We start from the raw sequence: 25,175 nt of genomic DNA, 5'->3' as shown, positions 1-25,175 counted from the left end.
TGGAATGAGAAGCAAGACCATCTACTATGGCATTTTAGCAGTGATGTTTCTTTGCTGTGTAAAATTTTTTAAAGCTGCATATAAAATACAGGGGAAAATATTCAGACTCTGTTGATTGTACAGTATTATTTAATTTGTGAAAGAACATAGGTTTATGAGAGACATTTTTCCATTTCATCTTATCATTAATCCTGTGCTTTTTGCCTTCTGTGCAATTCTTGAAAAGCCCACATATTTTATGGCTCCCTATGTAGATTTTCAAAAGGGTGAAAAAGCTTTTTTGTATTACCTAGTGAACAGTGTTATTTCTGTTTCTAGATGTCAAAGGTTCCCCATAAATCCTATCAGCTTCACTTTCTTTTTGCCTGTCAGCAAATGCAGGCAAAAAGCTTTTTGTTTGCATCAATTATATAATAATTTAATGCTGTCTTTAATGCACCTCCTTGTAAAAACAGTACACTGACTCCTAGCAGCTGCCAGGATCTAGTAAGAACTTACAAAATAAAGCTGCAAACACAAAAGAAACCTCTTGGCAGCATTGCCCTTCCAGTGTAATTAGAGGGTGTCAGAGAAAAAGATGGTACTTAAAAATTACTTTGAAAATTCATTCTGTAAATAAATAGGTTTATTTTTCATCCGTGCCATTAACTTTAATGCTATTATTTGGCTTCTGAAAGCCTAATTTTTAAAATTTTCTGGGTTTTCAGGTATTTTTCACTCTTTTAAGATTCCTATGCTGAGTTTCAAGAGAATTTTTGCAATTTTAATCCAAAGAATCTAGGGATAAGGTTTGAGTTTCTCTTTAAATTTTTAGGTTGAATATTTTTAATCACTACTTTCCTGTCAAGTGCTTGATGAAATATAACTTTAAATGTACACATCCATGTAAATGTACAAATGCAAGCATTCTGTTTAAATCAGCCTTGATAGAGAAGTAGTCACTGTGCTAGCTGAAAGAAATGTTTTAAATTCAATTAAGAAATTCACAATAGCATTCACAGGGATGTTGCAGTTGATAAATCTTGTCCCTGTATTTCTTACCTATACATTTGTATCACTAGTCAGTATTTTTAGAAATATGTGGATGTAGATTATGTTACCAGGCTTATTTTAACTAAATCTTTGAGACCACCATTACCATTTGTAAAGAACATAATTTAATTTTCAGCAGCCTTTTTCTTTTAAGTCCCAATGCACCTTACAGTTCTGAGGGCTGAATGTACCACAGTATTGAAATCACTTTGAAGGGATGAATTGTGTTCATTTTCTTATGTGTTAGTTCTTTAAACTGTGTAAAATAACGTAAGACTTGGCACACACAACTGCAAACATGACATGACAATTTCATCTATAGATTGCCTCCCAAGTTTGGGTCTGTAAATTATGGGTGCAGATTATAGGCTATTAAATTTCTGTCTAATCTCACACAATCCCATGCTTTCTGCTTTTCAAATCTTTCCTTTTTTTTCTCCTATGTCTGTCTGTCCTTGGTTCTTTATGGATTAAATGTAATCAAAATGTCCTTCCTTCTGATGGAAGGAAAGGAATCTTTCCTATGTGACTATGAAAATTCTATTAGTCTGAACTGTGTATTATTTATCCAAAGTGTATGTTCTACAACTATCTCATGAAGAAATTTAATTTTTCCCCTGTTCCTTTTAGGGTTACTTGACTTCATAATTTCTCACCTTAGAATCCTCAGAATTGCAGAAATGTTAACATACATTGCTAGTTTACACATAATGTATATGTATGTATATGTTATATTGTTATAGAGGACCCATAGTATAGGAAAAAAATGTAACCTATAGTATTAGAGATATACAGGAGATTCTACTGAATTATGGTAGTCTTTAGGGTGCCAAGCTGTCAATAGAGTGTGAGAGAATTAGCACCTCCCTGTAAGAAATGCAGTCACAGCATCCCAGAATGGGTCAGTTGGAAGGGATCACATCTGGTCCAACCCCTCATCCCAAAGTACATGGCACAGGGCTGTGTCCAGATGGTTCTTGAATATCAGTCATTTATTTGCATGTTTTACCTTAGGAAGTATTAAACTGGGACAGTGCATAAATCAATTCAAATGAAAAGATTGTTGCAGTAGGTCACATTCCTTTGTACCAGTTTTTAACAATGCCCAGTTCCCTCTGCAAGCAGCCTTGCCATACACACAGTGGGTGCAAGATTGCTGAACTGTTCAGTATAAATGAGGATACTATGCTGTGTGACCTTAATGGTGATGGGGATGTGTGGGAGGTCTTTGTAAGACATAATAAGAGAGGTCTGAGAGTCATTTCCTCACTCTTGATGTAGCAGTAAGATCTATAGCAGCACAATTTCAGTCCAAGTGGCTGATTCCTCTTTTCCTACTAAACAAAACCACTCTACAAACCCTGCAGAGACAGTGAGCACAGTCACTGGAACACGGAGCACCTTGGAAGCATTTCTGACTGATTAGGATTAGGACATAAAAGCCCAAGAGAGCCAAATCCACCAATAGGATAGGTAAAGGACAGGCTAAAGCTTGGAAGTCCCACTTTGTATTACATTTCAGGTCTGAGTTTTCTTATGCTGGCTTTGTCAGTCCCTTTAAAAAATAAAAACCAAAGCCAAACGAAACAACCTCCAAAAAAAAAGCCCTTGCAACAAAACACCCAACAATACAAAAAAACCTTGAAACAGTGATGCCAGAGACAATTCTGTTTTCCATAAAACAGGTATAATACTACATACTGAAACTGTGTTTCTCTTTGACACATGCAAGTTAGGTGAAATGGCTTTCAGTCCTGTTAACAGCTCAGCAAATACCTGAGTCGTGGTTCTGGTGCAGGAAATCAAGGATTCTCTCTTGCCGTGAAACAGAGTCAGGTTCACCTCTGTGATCAACATATGAGTACTGTGATAGTAATAATCTTCACCAGAAGCTATCAGCTTTAATTTAGTTTGGATAGAAGTCATTATGAAGGACAGATTCCTGTTAAAATTATGTCCATGATACCTCTTAACTGAGAAATACTTACAATGCTGTATTTCTAATTCTAATATGGTAATTCTGGAGAGCAGTTCACTCTCTGGTGATTATGGTGTCATTAACCAAAATTTCAAGGTTTCCTTTCTTCTTGTTTAGAAGATGCTATTTAGATGTAAAATTTCATTCAGTTTCAATTGACTGCTTAGACATCATTAAAATGTAATTAACAGTTTGTCTGAAAGATACGTTAGACATTTATGAACTTCCAAAAAGAGTCTCTATTCATCCAAAATTTGGTTATTACAGTAAATCTATTAGGAACAAGTCTTATTCCTAAGCCATCAAAGAGAAATTAAGGAATCTGTGTAGAATTTTTAAATTATACCCAACATCTCTTATAAGCTGAAAAGATGAATTTAAGTTGCCTGACTCATCCATAGATGTTTACTCTCAGACATTAAATAAATGACAATTCTGGTTAATACTGAAACTTTTTAGGTCTTACTATTTATAAATTGAGCCGTTCTAGGAAAAAAAAGATGAGGGTAAGGGGTATTTGAAGCATTTAGGGTGTTAATCCTTGTTTTGTGAAATTAAGTGATGTTGGGGTGCTAAATTTTCATTATTTAAACTAGACTTTGTATTTCACTTAACTTTTTCTATATAAAATGTGGTGATGTTTCATCTATTGAAGTTTCTACCTTTTGCCTGAACTTTTAGACCCTGTTTGCGTAATCAAGAAAACTCAGGGTTTAGGACTAGAATTATTAATGGCCAGATACTGTCTGCCAGTATTTAAATGATTTAATGATTTAAATAGTTTGCACTCCTCTAAACCATAACTTATGATTAAGATACACTTTCCAGAAGACACCCATCAGAAAATGAAGAGTGGAGCTTTTCTCTTAGCATTTTTTTCCTAGTGATTGACCAGTCTCCCTCTGAAAACAGTTACCTAATTTCCAATTCTGAATTTTGCAGTTCAGCTGCCATTCTCTGCCGTTCTCTGTGACTGTGTAGACACTCTCTCATATGTTCATGACATCATCCTTTGTAGGCATTGTGCAAACTGTGCACAGTGACTTGGCCTTGGCATTTACACAGGGGTCATGACAGCCCAAGCCTGGACCCTGTATGAGAAGTTCAGATCAATCCAGTTTCTATTGCAACTTGTAAAGATTCTTGAAAGGTTCACATGGAGTCATAGTGTCCTCTGGAACAGCAGAAGTTGATCAGTTGATCTTGTGTGTCCCACAGGACAATTCATACATGACAAAAATAGTAGATAACACTGTGGCTTAAAAAAACACTGTATTCCCCTGAAAAAAGCATATCCTTTATTGGCCTCATCTCAGCTAACAAATTAAGGCACTTCAGAGAAGCTATGTAAATGTTTTACTGTCTTTTTCACTAAAATGCCATACATGTAGCCCTGTATGAAAATGCTCATTAACAATGAACTCAGCCAAACTTGAAATATTATCAGCAAATAGAGATGTGTTTACTTCCCTCTTTGCTATAACTATCCGAATGAACATCAATTGTTTTCTCCTTATCTACAGTTTTGCTCAGGAATGATGTCAAATTGCCCTAAAAGCTTCACTGATGGCAAATACAGCTCTAAAGAGTCTTGCTTTGTATAGTGTGGTATGGCTGCACGGGCCAGGAACACTTCTAAAATGCAGTCTTTGATTTGATCTGCAACAATGTGCAAAGCAGCAGCACATAAGTGTTTCTCTGAAGAAATACAAGACCTATATATGTCATCTGTTGCTTGTAATAAAGAGTGTGTGATAATTGGTCATGGTCACTGGCATTTCACAGGATGTGCTGATTGTATCCCCTATAAGGCACTGCCATAAGGCAAGATTTGGGAGACCTTTAAGTGCTCTGTAGTCCTAGACTGCCACTTGGAGGTGGATTTGACCTTGTGCATGCTGTTAGTGCAGTAGGAGATTGGCTCCCTTCTGCAGCATTCCCAAAGACAAATTATTTTATAATTGTATATTTTGTGCAAATTATTACAAAAAATCCCTGAAAAAGAATTCACATGCAGGCCAGCTCTTCTGGATCATGATGGCATGACTCAAGTCCAGAAGCTGATAAATCAATATGAGTCAAGACCAGTGCTTTAGCCTCACTTTATTCTTCAGTTTTGTTGGATTTGACTCTGGACAACAATCTATTTGTTCTATATTTCCCAAACAAGCTTAAGATGTGAGATTTATATTTTCCAAGGAAGATCAAAGTATGCCTTGTTTCACAAGAATCTGTTTTTGGGGAGATTTATTCAACAGCTCCAGATTTTTGTTTGCTAGACACAGAAAAAATGCAAAATTATGGTGGAAAAAGAAATTCTGAGTATTCATAGCCTTATAATTAACTCTGCAGAGAGAATTGCAATGCTGTTAAGTCTCAGCTGAGCACTGTGATGTACAAGTTAAACAGCAGGGACATCATATGAACAGAAGAGCATTGGATTGACTCTTCTTTCTATTTAGGGGGAAAAAAGAATGATAAATCTTGATAAGTTCATTAGATAAACAGACTTTCATTTTTTAATGGGCATATCCAAGTTTTAGATCTCTGTCAACAGGCAACTTGAAAAAATATTTAAGTAGATTATTTTGTGGAATATTGTGGACTACTTTGTTTGAAACACTGCAGTTATCCTGTAATTGCTTTTGAATTCACATGATGTCCATTTAATTAGGTTAATTAATTAGGTTTCATGTGTGCAAGTGCAATTAGAATTTGATGTAGTGTATTTGTGACTACAAATAATTTCTGTCCTCTGTAAAATGCAAATAGCTGTTTCTAGTGATTTTTTTAATTGCACACATTTGAGAAGAATGAATCCAGTTGGATTAATTAGGGTGTTTTTCTGTGCCATCCACCTAATGTTCCTATATACTTAATGCTTATTAAACACCACTGTATCTTAAACATAAACATTTTATCTTTTGATGTAGCTCTTAAGAATATGTCTGCTTTATCCCCAGTCTTTTATTTTCTGAATCTTTAGGAAAATTCAAGATTTGCATTTAATTTCATTCCTTCCTACCTCACCTATGAAAAACTCCCTAATGTTATTAGTAGCCTTTAGACTGATCTTTTGTTTTTCCTCCCTTTCCAGCAAAATGTGTTTTTGTTTTCTCATTCTGCTGAAGGAAGGAGAGCTGTTCAGTGTCCTGATATGCAGTTTAGGATTGCCTGCTGTGTGCAGTGTAATATTCTCTAGGTTGGATCAGTGTCTAGTCTCTGAGACACATAAAGATGAACTTTATTTTTAGACTTAATTCCTTCAGCAAATATTTTAGCTGGAATACTTTCAAGTCATTAGTCAGTCAAAGCTTTTGCACTATTAAAATATGTCTTGCTCTTACATTGATGCTTGCAGCCTTTTTAGAATTACAAATGTAAAGAGAAATGAGTATTTATTTTGCAGAGGATTATTGAACCTTACTTAGATTATTCTGATGATGGAAAAGATGATACAAAATATTTTATTCTATATCTAACTCATATTTTGAAAATATTTTATTTTAAAAATAATATTTTTTAAAAAAAAATATTTTTATCCTTTGCCAAATTTTTAAAATCCTCTTCCTCATAAAAGATAAAAAATATTTGTATCAGAAAATTGCAAATTTTTAATCAAATATAAGCCCCTAAGGCTCTAGCCCCTATCTTATCTACATATATAAGTCTATCCATTGCAATTTGGAACTTCAGGATAAATATAAGCTTATACCCTGATGCATTCAGCTGGCTTTCTAAGCAACTCTCTCCAGCAGATGTAAGTATCCTATCAGATTAACTGTAGAATTAGAATTTGAAGGAAGAATGGGTAAAACACAGCAGAGTAAAACAATTCTACAAAGCTTTTTTGTTAATATGTATCTAAGGAAAATATAATAAAATAGTGATAAATTTGTTGTCTCATGACAAAACAACCCACCAAACCATAAAAATACCCTAAAGGTAAAACCTAGAATTAAAGGTCCATTTTTCCCTGCTGTATTTTATTATTCTGCAACAAGATATTCAGGAAGTGAAGGAATGTCCCTTGATCCTCTGCTCCTGCCATGGCCTTCAGTTCCCCTAGATTGTCTCCAAGTGACTGCAAACTGCCAGCTCATTAAAAGTACAAGAAAATTACTGGCATTCCAAACAATCACCCAGTTTATCTCTACTCATTCCCCAAGGAGTACTCAGTGGAAAATGTAACAAATAGCAGTTCTGGTTCAATATCCTCCAGAAGGCTCAAAATTAAAAGCTTTTTCAGCAAAGGTGAGATTAGGATCAATTAGTTCAGTATACAGTGAGAATTAATCATGAATGCATATTCAATTCTAGTGCCACTTCCATCAGATTGGTAGGTGTTTTAATAGTTCTCTAGTACTTTGCTTATATTGCATCCTTTGTTGTCATTCCCTTCCTCCTTAATCTCCGTCTTAAAGTTTCTTATATAAATTTGTCATTTGTTTCCATCTACTTTTCTGTGTTGCACTTTCCCTCCTCTCTCCCAGCTGTTCTGCTGATCTTGCACACAAGAAAACAAAATTTAAGTCCTCAAAAACAGTGCCCTTCTGAACTGACTGTCTGCAACCTCTTCTTAGTTAATCACAGCAAAGGTTTTTCATTTCATGTTTATTACAGCTATATCTATTAAGCATTTCTAGATCTCTGTAAGTAATTTGTTAATAGAAATGTAATATTTTGAGGTGTCTGGGCTTCATTCAGGACTATAATTTTCTTTTTTATGATGGCAATTAATGGGTGATGTAGAAAGTTTATTATGACATCCTACTTTCTCCTCCATATACTGTACCTGTTTTGTTGGCAATAATAGGTTACCTAGAAGGCATATCATTCATACCAGTGTTGCTACTGATCCAGTGTTAGTATGACTGCTGAAATTTAAATACTTTCAGGAATAAAAAGCCATTGAAAATGTTAGTCACTTATGTTAAAAACAAACAAAAACCAAACCAAATTTTGCAACCAATTCTAGGTCATTTATAATTACTGTGAGATTTTTTGCTAAAATATTATTAAAGTGCACATATAAAAGTAAACCTTGGTATGTAGTCCACTCAATTTTACTGTGAATCTGTGGTAATTTGATTAAATCCACAGGTTTGGGATTTTCAAGATTTTTGAGGTTACACAAAAACCCTTATAAAATTATTCAAATCTAAGCAAAAAGCTTTGATTTGAAAATATGCTCCACATTCAGTGTGTTTGCAGATCTTTGGCATGAATATGTATTGTAGATGGAAGATGTGCTGTGCTGACTGGTACCTGTTAAACAGCCAACATGAGTTTAATGAAAAACTCATTTTGACAGTTTCATCTGTTCCTCACAAAAGCACTGAAGTTTCTAGAGCATTGAAAGATCAGTTACAGATATTTCTGTAGTTATAATGGTGATATTATTTTATCTATCATACTATTTATTTTTTTATGGACTATTATATGTTCATTAACATTTATGTGCTTTTTTTCCATTCATCTCTCTTCATCTCATGAAAAGCATAACTGGGTAAGTTAAAATGCCATGGCTGCTGAACATATTAATCTTCAGCACCATGTTTATTTTCTATGTTTTATTCCTCCTTTTTTTGTTTTTCCGTGAATCTTATGTCACAAATCCATGCAGAAAACTGAAACTGAATCCATGCAAAAAATTGAAAGATTTCAAAGTATTCAGAATAACACTAAACCTTGAAAACATGCACTAATTTAGGTCAGGACTTGCTCCTGAAGTGCTTGACAGAATTAACTACTTGGAGATAACTTCTGTCATTTTTTTAAAAATAAGCACATTTTGGGAGGTCTAAAGAATCACAAAGATATTTGAAAGATTAAGTCAGTGGAAAAATTATGAGTTGAACAAATACTGTTAAGGCATAAATTCTGTTTAATTAAATCACAAAAGACTCACAGAGTACAATTTTCTTTTCTGTTTGAACCCTCATGCTGTTTCAAAGCAAACATATATGTAAAAATATTTTATTTGTGCATATAATTTTACTGTTTTCTTTTTCACCAGTTCATTTTCTTGTTTGTTTTTGTTTTTGTAGTTGTTAATTGGATATCAAGTTTAAAATCTTCACCTCTTTGATGTATTGTGGAAATGCTATTTCTTCTTGAATGAGAATTTTCAGACTTAAGGAGGAAATTTCAGAAGGTGAAAGGGTACAAAACTTAGAGAATAAGGGTTGCCACATTAATTTAGAATATGTGATTATGAAATTGCTTTATAAAAATAGATTTGATCAGTGTGGGAACATCAAGGGTCTCTAATGTAGTACAATACACACAAGATTGCAGGACTGTGTATTATACAAGTCTCCTTATTTCACAGCCCTTTTATTTGGCTTTAAACACTAGCCCTCTGTAGCTCTATTTATCAGGGTCTGTCTTAACCATTCCTGAATGTGCTGCACTTAGCTGAAGAAATATCTTCAGACAAAAATAATGCTGCCCTTCAGTTTGCATACAGCTAAAATGTACACCTAACATGGAATACCCACAGCACTGTTATTCTGTGTTATCTGGGATACTTTGGAATTTATGCTTCCTTATTTTATAGATTTAAAAACATTCTGTTTATTAGTTGCATCTTCATTTCTGTATTCCATTTTTTTTTCCTGCAAACTCCTTAAAGTTGAATACAAAAGATTTTGTAAAACATTGGAAATTGAATTTTGTCCATCATTTCCAGTCTGACCTGATATTTGGTATCAGAAAGGAGAATGAGGGCTTCAAATAATTTAAAATCCACATCACTTAAGTGTCAAAGTTCAAACAGGATCCAGCATAGTTTTTAATTAGTGCAGTCTTTAAGTCTGTTGGATCCTTTCAGATTAAACTAAAGCTGCATTGTGTGGCAATATGAAGTCTTGAGTCTCTCCTCAACCTCCCACTCCACTTCCTACTTTAAATCCATTTATAGTCTTGAAGAACATACATTTATATAAAACGTAACTTGTTGTTTTTATTAGATATTATTAACTTACAGAAATTCAACTCCTATTTTTTCATAAAATATAAAATTTACAAAAATAAGAGTTAGAGGAATTACAGGATTCTGGCACGTCTTAAATATTTAACAAATGATAATAGAAAGGATAAAATCCAATTCCAGTTTAATTCATTAGAAATCCTCTCTCCTGGCTTTTTAATACTTTGAACATATATTAGATTTCAAGTGGCAGATGTGTGTAATCTTACCTTGAAATCATAGGATTAGTCATATAATTGTATATTTGCAGTATATTTGGTCTGTCTGTTCTGTCTGGTTCTCTTCTAGAAACCTATCACATACAGTACTTTGTTGTAAATTAAACCTTTTAATATTGGTGATAATAATAATCATAATAATGTCTGTTCATAATTAGAGGATCTGCTAGGTAAAAACTTCAATCTATTTTCTGTTTGAGAAAATGTCTGTGACTAAAGGCCATTTCACAATCTAAATTACCCATTAGCAAAATTATTAAATCAATTCTGCTTGTGTTGTACAAACATGATCTGGCTCTTGACTTCACTGTGCCTTCTTTTCAATTCATCTCACATTTATGATTATGTTTTAATTAAGAGACATTTTATTTTTGTGCAGTATAATATCCCTGAGGTCTTTTCACGTGAGCCCTATTAGATATCAGAGTAAATCCTATTGCTTGCAGAAATATGAAGATCTGTGTTGAAATATTGTTTTCGTTTCCTCAAGACAATGTCTGGGCGTCATGCATTGCACAGTGTTTACATTATGTGTGTTAGAAATCCTAAGCTGTCATTGCTTGTTTGCTTCATGGGGGGCAGCCTTGTCTTCAAGAAGAAAATTGAATGCCACTGAATGACACACTTTAAGTCAAGATAGCATTAACTTCCTGCACAAATTCTATTGAAAGATTACTAATATTTTTAATAAAGTTCATTGGGCTTTATGCAATTATTTGATGGCAGCTGCTGATACAGAGCTAGAATTTCCCTGGTGCAAGAGAAGAATACATATGAAGTAGATTTGTAGGGTAGTAAGATAATTCCACTCATTATTTGTGCCTTCATATTGCTTCCATTGCTTATAGTCTTTGATATAAATATGAAAAAAACTTTATGGGGCACTCCCTAAAACACACAAATAAAAGTATTTCTCAATTTTGGATGGATATTAAACAGTTGATGTTCATTAAATTTCCAGACCTTACAAAACCAGGCTTAAAGTAATGATATATTTTAAATAGTGTATTCCAGTTACTCCCACAATATCTCCAAGATGAGGATTTTGTTCTTTAGCAGTAATAATGTTATCTTTAAGGAAATGGCTTTAATTTGGAATTCATTCCAATGGTAGTAAGTGGTTTAAAGCCCTATCTGCAAAATAATGGCATTTCTAGTAATGCGTAATTAATGTCAATGTTTCCTTATCAGTTGTTTTCATATGCTGCCAAAAACCCGAGAAGCATGGAAATAATTGCATTTTAATTCCCTTCCTCCTTGCCAATGCAACATGGACACATTGTAACATTTAATATTCTGTGGACATATTCTGAGGAGGGGCAAATCCCCAGTTCCCCTGCAATGAACCTTCTAAATTGGACTGGCTGTGTAATGCTTTCCATGATTCCCCAAACCCTGTATTTGTAGTGAAGAGGGAGTGATAAGCTCTGGGGTATTTGTCTCTTCTTCCTCCTGTGATCAATTGTATGTTTTTGCAAGGAAAATTGAACTGTGGTTACCAATATTTTGCTTTGGAGTTGTGTTTTTAGGAAGCCAGTAACTATCCCATAAGTAGACATAACTGTAGACAACATCCTGTCCATTCTAAAATACTGTTTTCTGTTCCAAAACAGGCAGGTCACTGGATTAGATTTCCAGGTGATTTGCATAATTGGTCAAAACAGTGCATATTTTTTTCCTAGATTATACTTTTACCTTAATCAAAGAGTGGATTTTTTTTTTCTCTTATGCTAGTTCATATTACCAAAGAAACCCCAAAACACACCATTCATTAGTTTTCACTGACTCCCAACTAAAGAATATATCTCTTAGTCAAAAAAGAAATTCTGGGTTTAGTTTTGGTTTATAAATTGAAGGTTCAGATTATACAGATCTCCCAGTTTGTATTAATAGTAGTCAAAGACTAATATTCCAAAAGTAAATTATAATTTCAATAAACTTTAATATTGCAGTGCTGTTTATAAGAATCATCTGAGGAAGGAATTATAAGTTTTGAAGCATTAAATTCTTCTTAAGGGAACAAAATATTATAAAAGTCTTTTCACTATTTTTCTGTATCAGTGAGTAAGGCACAACCCTTATGATGGCAGTATTTCATGTGCATGTCCAAGTACAGCGTTTTGAACTTTATGCTAGAAATATTTTAAACTCAGAGCAATTTCCTTCTACATGCAAAGACCATTTGGATTACATTTATCAGACTGCAGGCTTTGGCCATAGTGCATGCATATATATATATATACACACACACATATTTATGGCATCTCATTTCTGGCCTGGCCCCATTTTCTTCAGACTAAATCAATAACCACAGCTCTGTTTTCCATTAGCTCTGTGAGCCAGAGCATCTCTGAAATAACAGAAGTGCTTTCCCACTCTGGGAGAATGCACTGGTTTGAGAATCACTGGAATAATTCTAAACCTCCACACCAAGCCTCAGTACAAAACTTCCGAAGTCACAGAAGACTCAAAAAATATCTACTTTGTAATTCCAAAGAGACCTTAAAGTGCCAATGCCTCTTCTTCAGGCATCTCAGTTCCTGAAGCCACTCAGAGGTTTAACACCAAATCCCAGAGGACAAGGCTTCCTCCCCACCTTCTCACAGTCTAGGTGCTGCTGCTCTTCTGTTTGGAGCAGGAGACCAGAGACCCTCAAAGCCATTACCTCCTTTTCTACTTAGCATGTTAGCCAGCCCTGCTCTTTCAGCTGGGATAATTGAAGAGAATAGCCCAGGTGAAGGAAACTCTGGGATCAGGTTCCTCCAGGGATGGTGTCTCCATGGGACTCCCAGCTGCTCAAGGGGCTGCTCCCCCCAGGCTCGGGCAGATTGTGGGGAAGGAGCACATTGTACAGGGCTTTGTGCAGCCCATGCTCTGCCATGGGACACCAAAAGTGGACAGGTAAGGCAGGGGCATTCCTGAAAGCCTCTCCCTAAGGATGGCCATGCCAGCTCCCAGATCCAGTAGCACAGGAGTCCTGCAGCCCTGTTGTAGCACCTGAGGGAGGCACAGCACCACTACAGCACCTGCAGAACCAACCCTGAGGGAAGGCTGCAACCCAAATATGTCATCCACAGGTAGCTGGGATGTGGCCAAGTCTGGCCATGCCTTAATTCTGCTCTCCCGGGCAGACAGGTGAATAGCTTTCATTCACTACTTGTCTCCCTGGGAATAAGGCATTCCTGCATCCCCATCAGCTGCTGAAGGTAACTTGGTATTCATGTACCCAGAAAGCAACTTCTTGTTTTACTGAGGGTTATGCTTTCAAATAAATCAAGGATAGCTCTACAGTGTCTTGGGATATCCAAGTGACAATGGAAAGGCATGCTGCAAAGGCTGTGTGGGAGGAGAAGCTAGATCAACTTCAGTACTGATGCCAAGCATTTGTAATGTTACATATAACTGCAGTATAAACTCAGAAAATAAAGCAGCTTTCTTTCTATAAATATTCAGAGCCAGGGATTTAAACCTGTATGCAAAATCTCTTATTTGACTTCCAATTCCTTCTAAAGCCACATTCTCTCAGTGTGGCCCCTTGGCAATGCAAAAATCCCCAAAGGACTGCTCCTTACAAGTAAGATCACTCCATTGCTTTTATCTGCTGTGATTTTGAAAGGCTGCTAAGGCAGTGATGAATTGTCAAGGGATAACTGAACTACAAAGGCTGTAGTAATAAAGGAGGAGAGAAAAAAAACTGAAGCCATAATTCTAATATTTTCTTGTTACTTGGGAATATAAGCAAATCTAATACTACATTAGCATAGTCCTTGTCTAATTTGTTTTTCACTATGGCTTGTTGCAGAAAGCTTTCTTTTGTGTTTCACTCAGTAGGAGGCAGCTGAAAACGTTGTTAAATACCAGAAAAAACAGGCATTTGAAGGACTGCTTTTTGTATACCCTCACATCAGTGGAAATGTCTGGTGAAATAGCTGAATGTTTTTAATATAGAGAATTTTCCTGGTAGTCTAGCTCACTAGTGTATATGTACCTATACCAAATATTTAATACAGCCATATTAAAAGTATGGATTAAACTTAGAGAATTACGTTTTACACATACACCAGTTGTAGTCCAGAAAAACTGCAGATGCAGGAGCTGGGTTGGTATTTGATCAACTCAATAGAGAGATTTATATATATGTACAAAATTGAGAAATCACATCAACTCTAGAATTATAAAAATATATACACCAGTAAACCACATAGAATTATTTTATATATAATCCATAATTTAAAAAAAATCCAAACATGGAACTACTAGAGATAAAATTAACTCTTAAATAGCCTCAGATGGCATATTTAAGGTACAGAATAGCTGTATTCCACAGACCCTAGCATTGTGCACAACTGATGCAGCTGGTTTAGTGTTTCAAACACAGACACCTCTCAGATCCAGCTGCATTGCATCCATGTTTAGTTCATGTCTAGAAGTTGCCAGTTCTGGGCCTTACTGGATCATTACCAGACCAGAGCTAAGTCAGTCTCAGGAGGAGTTCCTCAATTTTCTCTTCACCAATGTCTGTTTTGATACCCCTTTGTTATAGAGCATGCTGACTTTTTTATTGCTTTGGCAAAAGAAGAGACAGAAACCTCTCCTTTTGTATGTTAGATGTTTAAAAGGATGTCAGAAAAACTGAAGAACTGGGAATAGATTGAGAGTACACTAAACCAGGAGAAAGAGCTGTATTGTTAACTGGTGTGTTCTGTGCTTTTTCTATGCCTGTCATTGTGCTTCACTGTTATTACCCTTCACAAAAAGGCAGGGTTGCATTTTTTTGTCCCAACACATAGCTCCACACATTTACCATTTCTTGATCCATTTTTAGACATGAACTTCTGGAAGAGGCTCGTAGAAAAGGTTTGCCTTTTGCCCAGTGGGATGGACCAACAGTGGTTGCCTGGCTGGAGGTAAGCGTTGGCCATAATTGAAAAAGTGAGTCACATTTGTAGTCTGATTCTGATTCTGCCTGTTCTTATAAATCTTAAAAGAGACTGCTACAGCCTCTTCCTTTCCCCCTGTGCACTGTGCTGTCAGCACTATGTAGGTTTTTACACTGGATGCTGTAAATTACAGATTAGAGCTGAATAAAGTGAGACAAAATTACACAGCGGGATGAGGACCAGAAATCCTGAAGTTTTTAAATCTTTGAATTACTCAGTGTCTAAATGTCTAGAAACTCCACAGATGTTTTATGTAGAATGATGTACTAATTTCAAATAAATGAAAAAAAATTGTAGCTTTCAGCATTTTAAAAACATAATGGGGAAAAAAGTGTTCATCTCACCATTTTCACCTGCAGTGTGGTTGAAATCTCTCTGATTTGACAGACAGTGCCTTCACATCTGGAATACAATATGCAGAGAGCTGTCCTTTATTTGGAGGACCTAAAGGAATGGGTTTTGGAAATCAAGAATAAAAACCATTGAGCAGAGCTGTCATCAATTTTGACAAAGCAATCAATGAATGTTTTAGGAGAAGGAACTACTCAAAAACCACTTACATAGATGCTGAGGGCAGAAGGCAGAAAGTAAGAATGTTCTTATACAAATCCAAAGTCACTTTTACATGGCAAAGTCACTTTTACACTTCACTGCAGACACAAACTCTTTGTTGGCTCAAAGAACAAGTATCTATTCCTTACTATACCAAGTATCTCTACCTATTCATAACTTTTCTCCTGCCTGCTGTATCTATCATCCGTTGATCAACAGTTAGACCTTGTAAAGCTTTTCTCTTCAACAGAAAAAAGAGATCCCTCTCCAAACCTTTGGCAGAAATATGCTAGTGAATAAATGAAAGACAAGAAATGAAAGCAGCTAAGGTCCACAAAATTTTTGCTTCACGTTGGAATTGCTAATGGCTAATGAAAAAGACAAAATAAAAACTGCAGAAAGTCAGTACAAGCATTTGTGTATGACCTTGGAAAATAGGTTTATATTCTCATTCCCAAAAAATCTCTTTTAATATGGGAAAATCCTTAATTTGACCACTACTTTACTTTTTCATATGACTTCTGTATACAGATTTGTATCAGTCAAGAATATTTAGTATTAGAGCAAAGGCTGATTTGCTGGAGACATGAACATACAAAGGTCTATAATTTCTGAATACCAATACCTCATCTTTCAAGGTGATCAGCAGTTTTTGACAAGCCCTGTTTTTTTTTTTTTTTTCCTCTTGATTCTTTTCTAAAAGATAGGATATGCTTCCCACTGTCTAAGATGGGGACTGTATTGAGAAATCAGGATCTATGAAGATCTTGGAGAATATGATGACAGTAGCACAGGAGACATCAAAAGGAAGTTTATGTTGCAGTAGTCAGTGCAGATTGAATACTGATGATGAAAAGATGTGAGGATATGAGTAGTGTGTTTATTTAGTGAGCACCAGGACATCCAGTCAGCAGATGGGAATTGTGTGCACTTCATACTCTCCTAAAGAAAAATGTGTCACTTCAACTAAAGTAAATATTAAAGGAGAAAAAAAGACTCAAATTTAAGAAGTATATTGTGAAATTTTCAAACTTTATAGGGCTTTTCAGCATTAGTCTTTATTTTGTTTTTGTATGTAGCTTAGATGTAGCTGAGAAATATTTTAAGAATTTTGTGTTTTCTTAAGTAATTCTGGAAAAGTATATTGATCTTGATATCTGAAATCTCTGTCTAGAATGATTTCTGTGTTCTCCACTTAGAGGCTGTTCATCTACCATAATTTTCTGCTAGACCACTATTTGTTGAAGAATTTACTTATTTTGTTAAAGAAATAATTGCCCTAATGAGCAGCAAACAGTTTAATCTATTTCTGCAGGGTGAATAACTCCCAGTGTTTGTGCTTTTCTACTTTTCAAGTGCATGTGTAAGAAAAATTAATGTCAAAATAAATGAGGTGATGAAATACATTTTAAAGCTATGCATGGCTTTCTCACGGCTGTTTAAGTGCAGCTGGGTGTTAATCAACATAATTTTTGGTTTTCTTTTTTTTTTCTTTTCATGAAGCTTTCATTTTGTTAAGTTTTCTGGAATCAGATCATGTTTTTAAGGTTCAGTTTGGCATTGGATGGAGGGTAGTGTCCAGTACCATCAGTGGGAAGGATTTACTCAAACACAATGCAGTCATTTCTCAACCTCTGCTACTTCAGGACTCAAAGCGTGACTGAGCCTTTTGTGACCTGACAGTCAAGTCTGTTTTCCCTGTGACATAAAAGTGACCTAACAGCTATCTTTTATGGAAATATTCCCCAGATAAATTATAAACCTCTTAATAATCCCACACTCCTAGCCCCTACTGTGTCAAATGAAATTAAAATCTTTTCAATTTGTTGCTGCTTTCTAAATTTTTTGGTGAATTTTCTGATTTCCTTAACCTTGTGTCGCCTTTTAGTAAGCCTTTATTAAGAGAAAATAAAAAAGACAACCAATGGAATCAGCTAATTTTGATGGCCTATTTGAGATGTACCTAGGTCTTTGTTTTCCATTGTTATCCCTAAAATTGCAGTGATTATGGCATTCACTGCTTATGTTCTTCTAACAGTCTTTGTTAAGCATAATTTACTTCATACCATGATTAAAAATCTTACAAATATGTATCCCTGATATGAAATTGCCTCCTTTGGGAAAAAAGAGCTGTAGACACTGACAGTCACATTAATGAGGCAGCATAAAATGAGAAAGCTGAGAAAAACAAGAATAATTCCCACTCAGTAGGTCCTCTTACAAGGAAAGAGTAAGTGGTGAAGGAAAGGGCTGTTGCTGGCCTGGGCTAGTAAGGCTAACATAATGAGAGGAAAACATAAAAGTACCTATCTTCTAAATCCACAAGTGATGGAGCTGTGCTCACATTTTGCTGCACCTTGTAACCAGTATTCCTATCTGGGATGTGACACCATACTAGACTGTTCCCAAATTTACTGTAAAGTCTGTCCCTGATAGGTTGATTATTTGAACTAGGCTTGGTTAATTTCTACTCAGAAAATAAAAGCTGAGAAATGTAAGATTGTGCCTCTTGAGTACACCATGTTAAAAAAGATAAAGCCATTTTAGTACAAAAGTGAAAAAATTAATTCCTCCTAGATGATTTTCTGTACATAAGATTATCAGATATGCAGTAACACTGACTTGTGCCAGTACTTGGTCATTAAAAACCTGGGAAAGTAGTAGCCCAGGGGATGGAGACAGCTCTAAAAATAACTCAAAGCATACCTTGCCTTAAAGTTCTGATTACAGTAAAAGCAAAAAGAATTCACATGAAATCGAGGAAATTTCAAAGGTTCTGAAATAATACTGTTTTATTTAAGACTATTATGTTCATATTAATTTTTGTGTGTTCCCATGCTTATTCTGACTGATAGGTGTCCTGACAATTCATTATTTAATCTTGGTCATTAATTAATTGATTATTAGTGGTCATGCCACCAAGTCTGACAGAATTTAGGAAGCTTTTGGACAACACTCTTGGCACATGATGTGATCTTTGAGGCTGTTCTGTGCAGAGCCAGGAGCTGGATTTAATTATGCCAGTGTGTCCCTTCCAACTCTGGATATTCTATGATTTTAATTTGAGAAATGAAGGAGTGCTCTGGATGAAATGTCCTTTCTCTTGGCAGCTCTGGCTGGGAATGCCAGCCTGGTATGTCGCTGCTTGCCGTGCCAACGTCAAGAGTGGAGCTATCATGTCTGCTCTGTCCGATACTGAGATTCAGAGAGAAATTGGAATCAGCAATCCCCTTCATCGCCTAAAACTCCGATTAGCAATCCAGGAGATGGTATCACTGACAAGTCCATCAGCACCTCCAACATCCAGAACAGTGAGTCCTGCTCAGCTAACTTTTTCTTCCCCACTTTGCCCTACAGGAGTCTGCAGAAAAACTTTGGTAGTACCAGAGTGGTTCTATGATAACACACACTTCACAATCAGTGAGAACTGTCTAATGAAGGCTCAGAACTACCTGTTCATCTCTTGCTTGATTGTTGATTGCTGGTGTTTTTCTTTTATCAGATATTCATATTTTTTTTAAAGTCATTGTTTTGATTAACGTTGATGTTATCCAAATCAGTATGGAGCACCTTATTTGTAATTTTGCCTTTATTTTTGCCTTTCTCTTCCTTCAAATTATCTGTACCAACATAATCAGATTGTGTTTCTCTTATTGTTTGTTTTTTCCCTTTCTTTATTCCTTTTTTTGGGGGTGGAGGCTGTTGGGAGAGGTTATGTAGGAACACGGCTGAGTCTTTTTCCCATTCCTCCTTTTTTGCACTCTGTTATCTAAGTCAGCTGGCTCCAGGTTCTTCATGCTTTTAGGAGAAGCAGTGATTGGAGATGTGAGGGGAGTGTCTGCAAAGCAGAAATGAAGCCCGTGCTTTCAGTGAGGAAGGAAGAGAAGGTGGTGGCAGAAAAGAGGGAAGCAAGTAAAGATACACAGAGATAAAAGTGTGAAAGGGGAATATATCAAAAAGCAAGGGAATAGATCAGGGGAGAGTAAGAATGAATGTGATATATATAAAAAGCAGGAAAAATAGTCCAAAGTGCTTGGTACAAAAAGAAACAAGATAACAAAAGGAAAGTTTTTAATGCTGAGATATGCTGATGGTAATGGCAAAGAGAGAAGCAAACAAGACCTTGGTCAGATGGCAGACATGGCAGGGAAGTGAAGGACAGACTACTACTCAAGTAGTGTAGCTGAGATTTCCACTAGCAAGGCAATAGTAATGATAATGTTCATAATATTTATATTTTGTAATATATTGTCTTCATTAAATGTATAGGGAATCTTTTGACTGAAATTACAATTCAGATACCTTTGTGAGGTAGTGGATCCACTGAACTACATAATCAACTGGGCAGCAGCATTAATATTGCTGTTGATTGCCCTTTTATTTTCATGTTGCTCATGTTCTTTAAATATTGCAGTTCACTGTCTGATACTTTCTTCCCTGAAAAAAGTTTTATGTGTCATTACCATGATAATATTATTAATTGTAATGGATTTTACCAAAGTAAAGCAGTAAAAACTCAATATGATGTTTGAATTACTACACAAAATTAATTTTGATTTTGAAAGCACAAGAGGATATTACAAAGCAAAAAAGCACTTACGCTTATGAAGTGAGAGAATATTATGCTCAAGCTAAAAACATTGGGAATAGTTTTGCTTTGTTTTTTTTTAACTCTGCCTGAGTAACTGCACACAAAGCAGCCCTGCTCTGGAACATGCATTTGTGAGTCCCCAGTCTTTCTGCTTCCCCTCTTTCTCAGGACAGGAGTTAATTTATCTCAGGTCTCCAGAAAACATAGCGCACATCCAGGCTCCCTCCCTGACTTTCCTCGCTGTCCTACTAATCATTTGATTAAAAACAATAGGATGAGGACAAATAGTTTTAGAAGCGAATTATCTTGACATTTTTGATTTACAGAAACGTAAGATAAGTATTCATTATTTGAATTACAATATGAGCATGTGATTTGTGTAGAATATTTAGGCTGGAAAATCTTTGGGAATTGAAGCTTACCTCTGCACAGAGCTGTGAGCCAAAGGTTGAATTTGCCAGTTGTTTATGAAATGCAGTTTTAATTACTATTCTTTCCTTTGTGGCAGTGCTCTGCCGGATTTCATCCATCAGTTCTAGTTGTAACACTCCATCACATCTGTTCAGAAGCCACTAATGAAAGACACAAACCAAGTTGTCTAAAGTTGTCTCTAGTTGCAGCTCGGTAGAGGCAAGAACGTGGTTGTGCTGATGGTGATGCGCTGTTAACTTACAGTGGTGCTGCCTTTCTTCTTTACCACTGCTTACCTAATGTGGATCCCACCTGCCTTCCTGCGGGCCCCTCCTAGCCCTCAGGCAATGTTTGGGTGACCCATGAAGAAATGGAAAATCTTGCTGCTCCAGCTAAAACGGTAGGTCATTCCACTTCCACTTTAAATGGCTTCAGTACTCAAAAGACAACAGGCCTGTTCCTGCTTTAACACACATACTATGTCTTCTGTAGGATGCTTCCCAAAGCATGCCATTAGAAAGCTGCAGGAAGTAATGAAACTGAATTTAAAGAACAGTAATGTAATCTTTCAGCAAAACGATTTTCAAATGGTATTGCCATCACAAAAATTGCGTGACCCTAGAACCAGTATTGGACTTTTAGAGTATATAATTGTTTCAATGCCACTGTGAAACCTTATTTAATGAAATGAAATTGTCATGGTTACAGGTGCAACATTTCCCCTGTAATCTCCTCCCTCTTATATAGTGTTTTGTATTTGCTAACATAGAAAGAAAGAAGAAAAAGCTTGAAAATTGTGCATTACACCATGCTTTCATTAATGCTGAGTCTTTCTTGTCCACACTTGGGTATTCATGATCTTTGATTTCAGGTGCATGGAGAGTTTCATTTATTTACTGATTTTTGTCAAACCTCTCCCTTAAGACTAAAGTAAGACTTTTTTTTTTCCCCAATTTGGAATATATGTTACTTTAGGTTTTGGTTGTTAACATATCATAACAACTCCAGAAAGGTACTTATAAAACATGATACAATTTTCCAGTGAGATCTCTGAAAAAAATGATCATTATTTTGGCAAACTTTATAGTTAGCCCAATCCATAAATGGTGAGAGAAGTACTGAAGCTAAATTTTGATGCAATAAGGAATTATTTCTTCAAATTTTATGCTTGTTATAATATTTAAAGTTTTCTCGTCAGCAATAAGGAAGCCAATTCTCATCAACATTTTTTTTTAAACTGAGCTAATTTCCAGTTTTATTATTGTTGGTAAAGATAAATGCAAATATAACAGCACTGAACTGACAAGAAGTAGAGTTTATCTTGTTTAACTAGCCAGCCAGAAAAATACAATATTTCCATTAAAAATGTTATGCAAAAAGCTCTTTTACAGTACATTCTCAAGAAGACAGCTTTTTATTGTGAAAGTTTCAAAATCAAACTAGAAACAAAAAATAACATCTATAATGCCCAAATTTTTAAATAAATGTTTGTGTTTTAATTGTGAAGCTGTGAAGATTGTGTAAATAATGCTGTAAAACTTCACCAAGATATAATGATTTTCTGTCTTGAAAGCTCAGTTAGATTTTATGGGTTTGGTCTTGTAATTTTTGAGGTAGTTTAGCCCAGGACATTGCCACTGGACAGAGTTGATTTATTCATACATTATGTGTTTATTTTCATTTTCATTAACATGTATGTGAAAATCACATCTCTTTATAACTAATTTTTATTGTCTTTTTACCTGCTTTACTGCTTCCTGCTGATAATACAGAAAGAGTCTGAAGAAGGCAGTTGGGCTCAGGTATGATCTTTCACATGACTTTTTAAAAATGAAATTTAATAATAATGTAATTGGGTGCATCAATATGCATAGTGGAATATAATATCGTGGCTGTATCTCAATGATTGAATTATGATTTACATATTTTAGAGTTCTTCTCAAAGAAAATAATCTCCAGAAACGTTTTTTAGGTAAAGCAGGAAGAGTACATATGCTGTGAATATTTTTCACAAAAGAATTACTACATTCCAAAGACATATTCTATCTCCTATCTAAAACTGTATTAAGAGTTTTAGAGAGTATTTTCCTTATTTTTCAGAATGGAGCAATTAAATATGCAATGAATTTGAGCACTAAAACTTTTCTAAAATTACACTGAATTTTTTCAGAACAGTTACCCAAGTATCAGTCTACAAATAGTATTGTATAATTTAGTTAGAACTGTCAAATCACTAAATTTTTAAATTTCTCTCTCTAATATATGCACACTTACATGATCTTTACTGATGACATTCATTCTCTCTCCAAAATCTCACAATAATGAGACATAAGGGGAGTATATTTTTCCCCACAGATAATGTGTTCATCTGGCCTTAATTTTGTTATTCATTTTTTATGACATTAAAACAAAACCAAAAGAGATTGGCTTGAAAATGATCCTGAGCATGATGTTTGTATTTCCAGTTCACATTTCAGGGTTTGCCTGGCATAAATATTCCAGAAGGTCAATTGAAAGCACGTAGGATTATGAAACATACATGCTTTGATTGTGTAACAAGTTTGCTTGCATTTAAAATCCAAATTGAAAAAACAAAAATCCTTTAAACATAAGAAAACAAGATACAACAGGGAAAACTGCTATCCCTAACAAATATATTTCCCCTCTCCATTTTCTTCTCTCTGCAGACCCTGGCTTATGGTGATATGAACCATGAATGGATAGGTAACGAATGGCTCCCCAGTCTGGGTTTACCTCAGTACCGAAGTTATTTTATGGAATGCCTGGTGGATGCAAGGATGTTAGACCACCTGACAAAGAAAGATCTGCGTGTGCACCTGAAAATGGTGGATAGCTTTCATAGGTATGTTGGCATAAAGGCTGCAGCTATAAAAATGCTTAGGTGCCTGCTCTAATGCTCAGTGGTGCTCAGAATAAAAACACTTTCTGTTGTTTTGGTGTGGAAAAACATACAGAAAAGAGAGGCTTTTGTCAGAAGTCTGTCAGAAATCTGAATTGAGAGAGATTCCTTTAGTAATAGCAACCACATTGCAATTATTTCTCTCAAAACCTAGATACTGGTACAGATAAATTTCGCAATGAATGGGGAACCATTAATATATCAATAGACTCTTGACAATACAGAAACAGTAATAATTTAAGTGGTGTGAAGTATCAGAAAGTGTTAGACTAAGTTTCAAAGCCCTGAGATCTCATACTAATGAAAAGCTATTGCGTGTAGCACATAAAAGCTGTTAACAGTACAAGCAATTTGACAGTTGTTGGGTTACCTAGGGATATATCTAGGAAGCTAAATTGGAAATATGGAAATAAAGGCATTTAAACTTTAGGGAGAATGAGGTTTATGTGACAAGAAGTTGATTTCTTTTTAGTATACTGTCTGATTTGTCACTTTTTTTAAAGCCTGATTTGACAAAACATTTCACGGCTCACAAGGGCTGACCTTTTCTGAATACTACTTTTAATGCTTTGGATTTCTTATGCTAAAACAGTTATTCAAACATACTCATTTTTTGTTTTTTTCCATTTCATTCCTGAAGTCTGTGAAGTTTTTTTACTGGTTTGCTCTCCTCTGTTCTCAAGATTTCCTACATGGGCACTATGAAACACCTCCTGTGAAGTGCAGGAAATACATCCTACATATGTTCCCATCTTCAAAATTATCTTATATTAACTCTGTAAATGTTTCTTTTTAAATAACAGAACAAGCTTGCAATATGGAATCATGTGTTTAAAGAGGTTGAATTATGATAGAAAAGAACTGGAAAAGCGAAGAGAAATGAGTCAGCATGAAATAAAAGGTGATAGTTCCTGGGAATGAATACTGGGAATGTTTCTTCTTTTGAAGCTTGACACTGTTAAACCATTGTCATGACATTTTAGCAAAGCATTTAAGCATGTGCTTTAAGCAAAACTAACATAAGTCCATCTTTCTTTAGAACAAATCCCATCTCCTTAAATTAGGCACAGTTAAGTACTTTGCTAAATTGGGGCTGCAATTCTGAATGGTGGTTTGACACATTACATTTTGTTAAATTGAATTTTGGGTATGGACCTTATCTGAACCTCTTTCAGGTTCAGAAGCAGTTCAATGTGCAGCTCAGTGGGATGTGCTGGGAGCAACACTAAAAAATGGGAGCACTCAGAACCTTAACACTATGCTGCAGTTTTTGAAAACCTTTGCCTTTGATTTCTTACGTCAGAATGTGTAATAGAAAATGCTGCTTGGAGGGATGACCACTGAGTCAGTTGATTGGTACATAAGAATAGTTCCTAATAACACAGGCCTTATTAGAAGATTTCACAGCTGATTATGAAGATTTTTTTTCTGTGTAAAGCTCTCTAGAGTAGTTGCAGACTCACTGCATGGTTCCTTTTATATATAACAATTAGGGTGGCTGGGGTTTTTTCAATTATAAGAAATGAATTATTTGATTCC

General features: G+C 35.4%; 1 protein-coding gene across 3 annotated transcripts in view; it reads left to right on the top strand.

The window, feature by feature from the left end:
• PPFIA2 (PTPRF interacting protein alpha 2) overlaps window positions 1-25,175 on the top strand; it is a 278,624-nt gene that overhangs the window by 244,537 nt on the left and 8,912 nt on the right. For all 3 annotated transcript variants that reach the window (XM_079303530.1, XM_079303529.1, XM_079303531.1), the window contains 6 exons: window positions 15,048-15,129; window positions 18,825-19,025; window positions 21,054-21,116; window positions 22,489-22,518; window positions 23,404-23,579; window positions 24,440-24,537. In XM_079303530.1, coding sequence (XP_079159656.1) covers window positions 15,048-15,129; window positions 18,825-19,025; window positions 21,054-21,116; window positions 22,489-22,518; window positions 23,404-23,579; window positions 24,440-24,537 — 650 coding nt within the window. The remainder of the gene's footprint in view (window positions 1-15,047; window positions 15,130-18,824; window positions 19,026-21,053; window positions 21,117-22,488; window positions 22,519-23,403; window positions 23,580-24,439; window positions 24,538-25,175) is intronic.

Source organism: Erithacus rubecula (genome assembly GCF_903797595.1).
Source record: "Erithacus rubecula genome assembly, chromosome: 4".
Taxonomy (NCBI): Eukaryota; Metazoa; Chordata; class Aves; order Passeriformes; family Muscicapidae; genus Erithacus; species Erithacus rubecula.
Note: the sequence above shows the minus strand (reverse complement) of the source record. Positions and strands in the feature narration are given on the sequence as shown.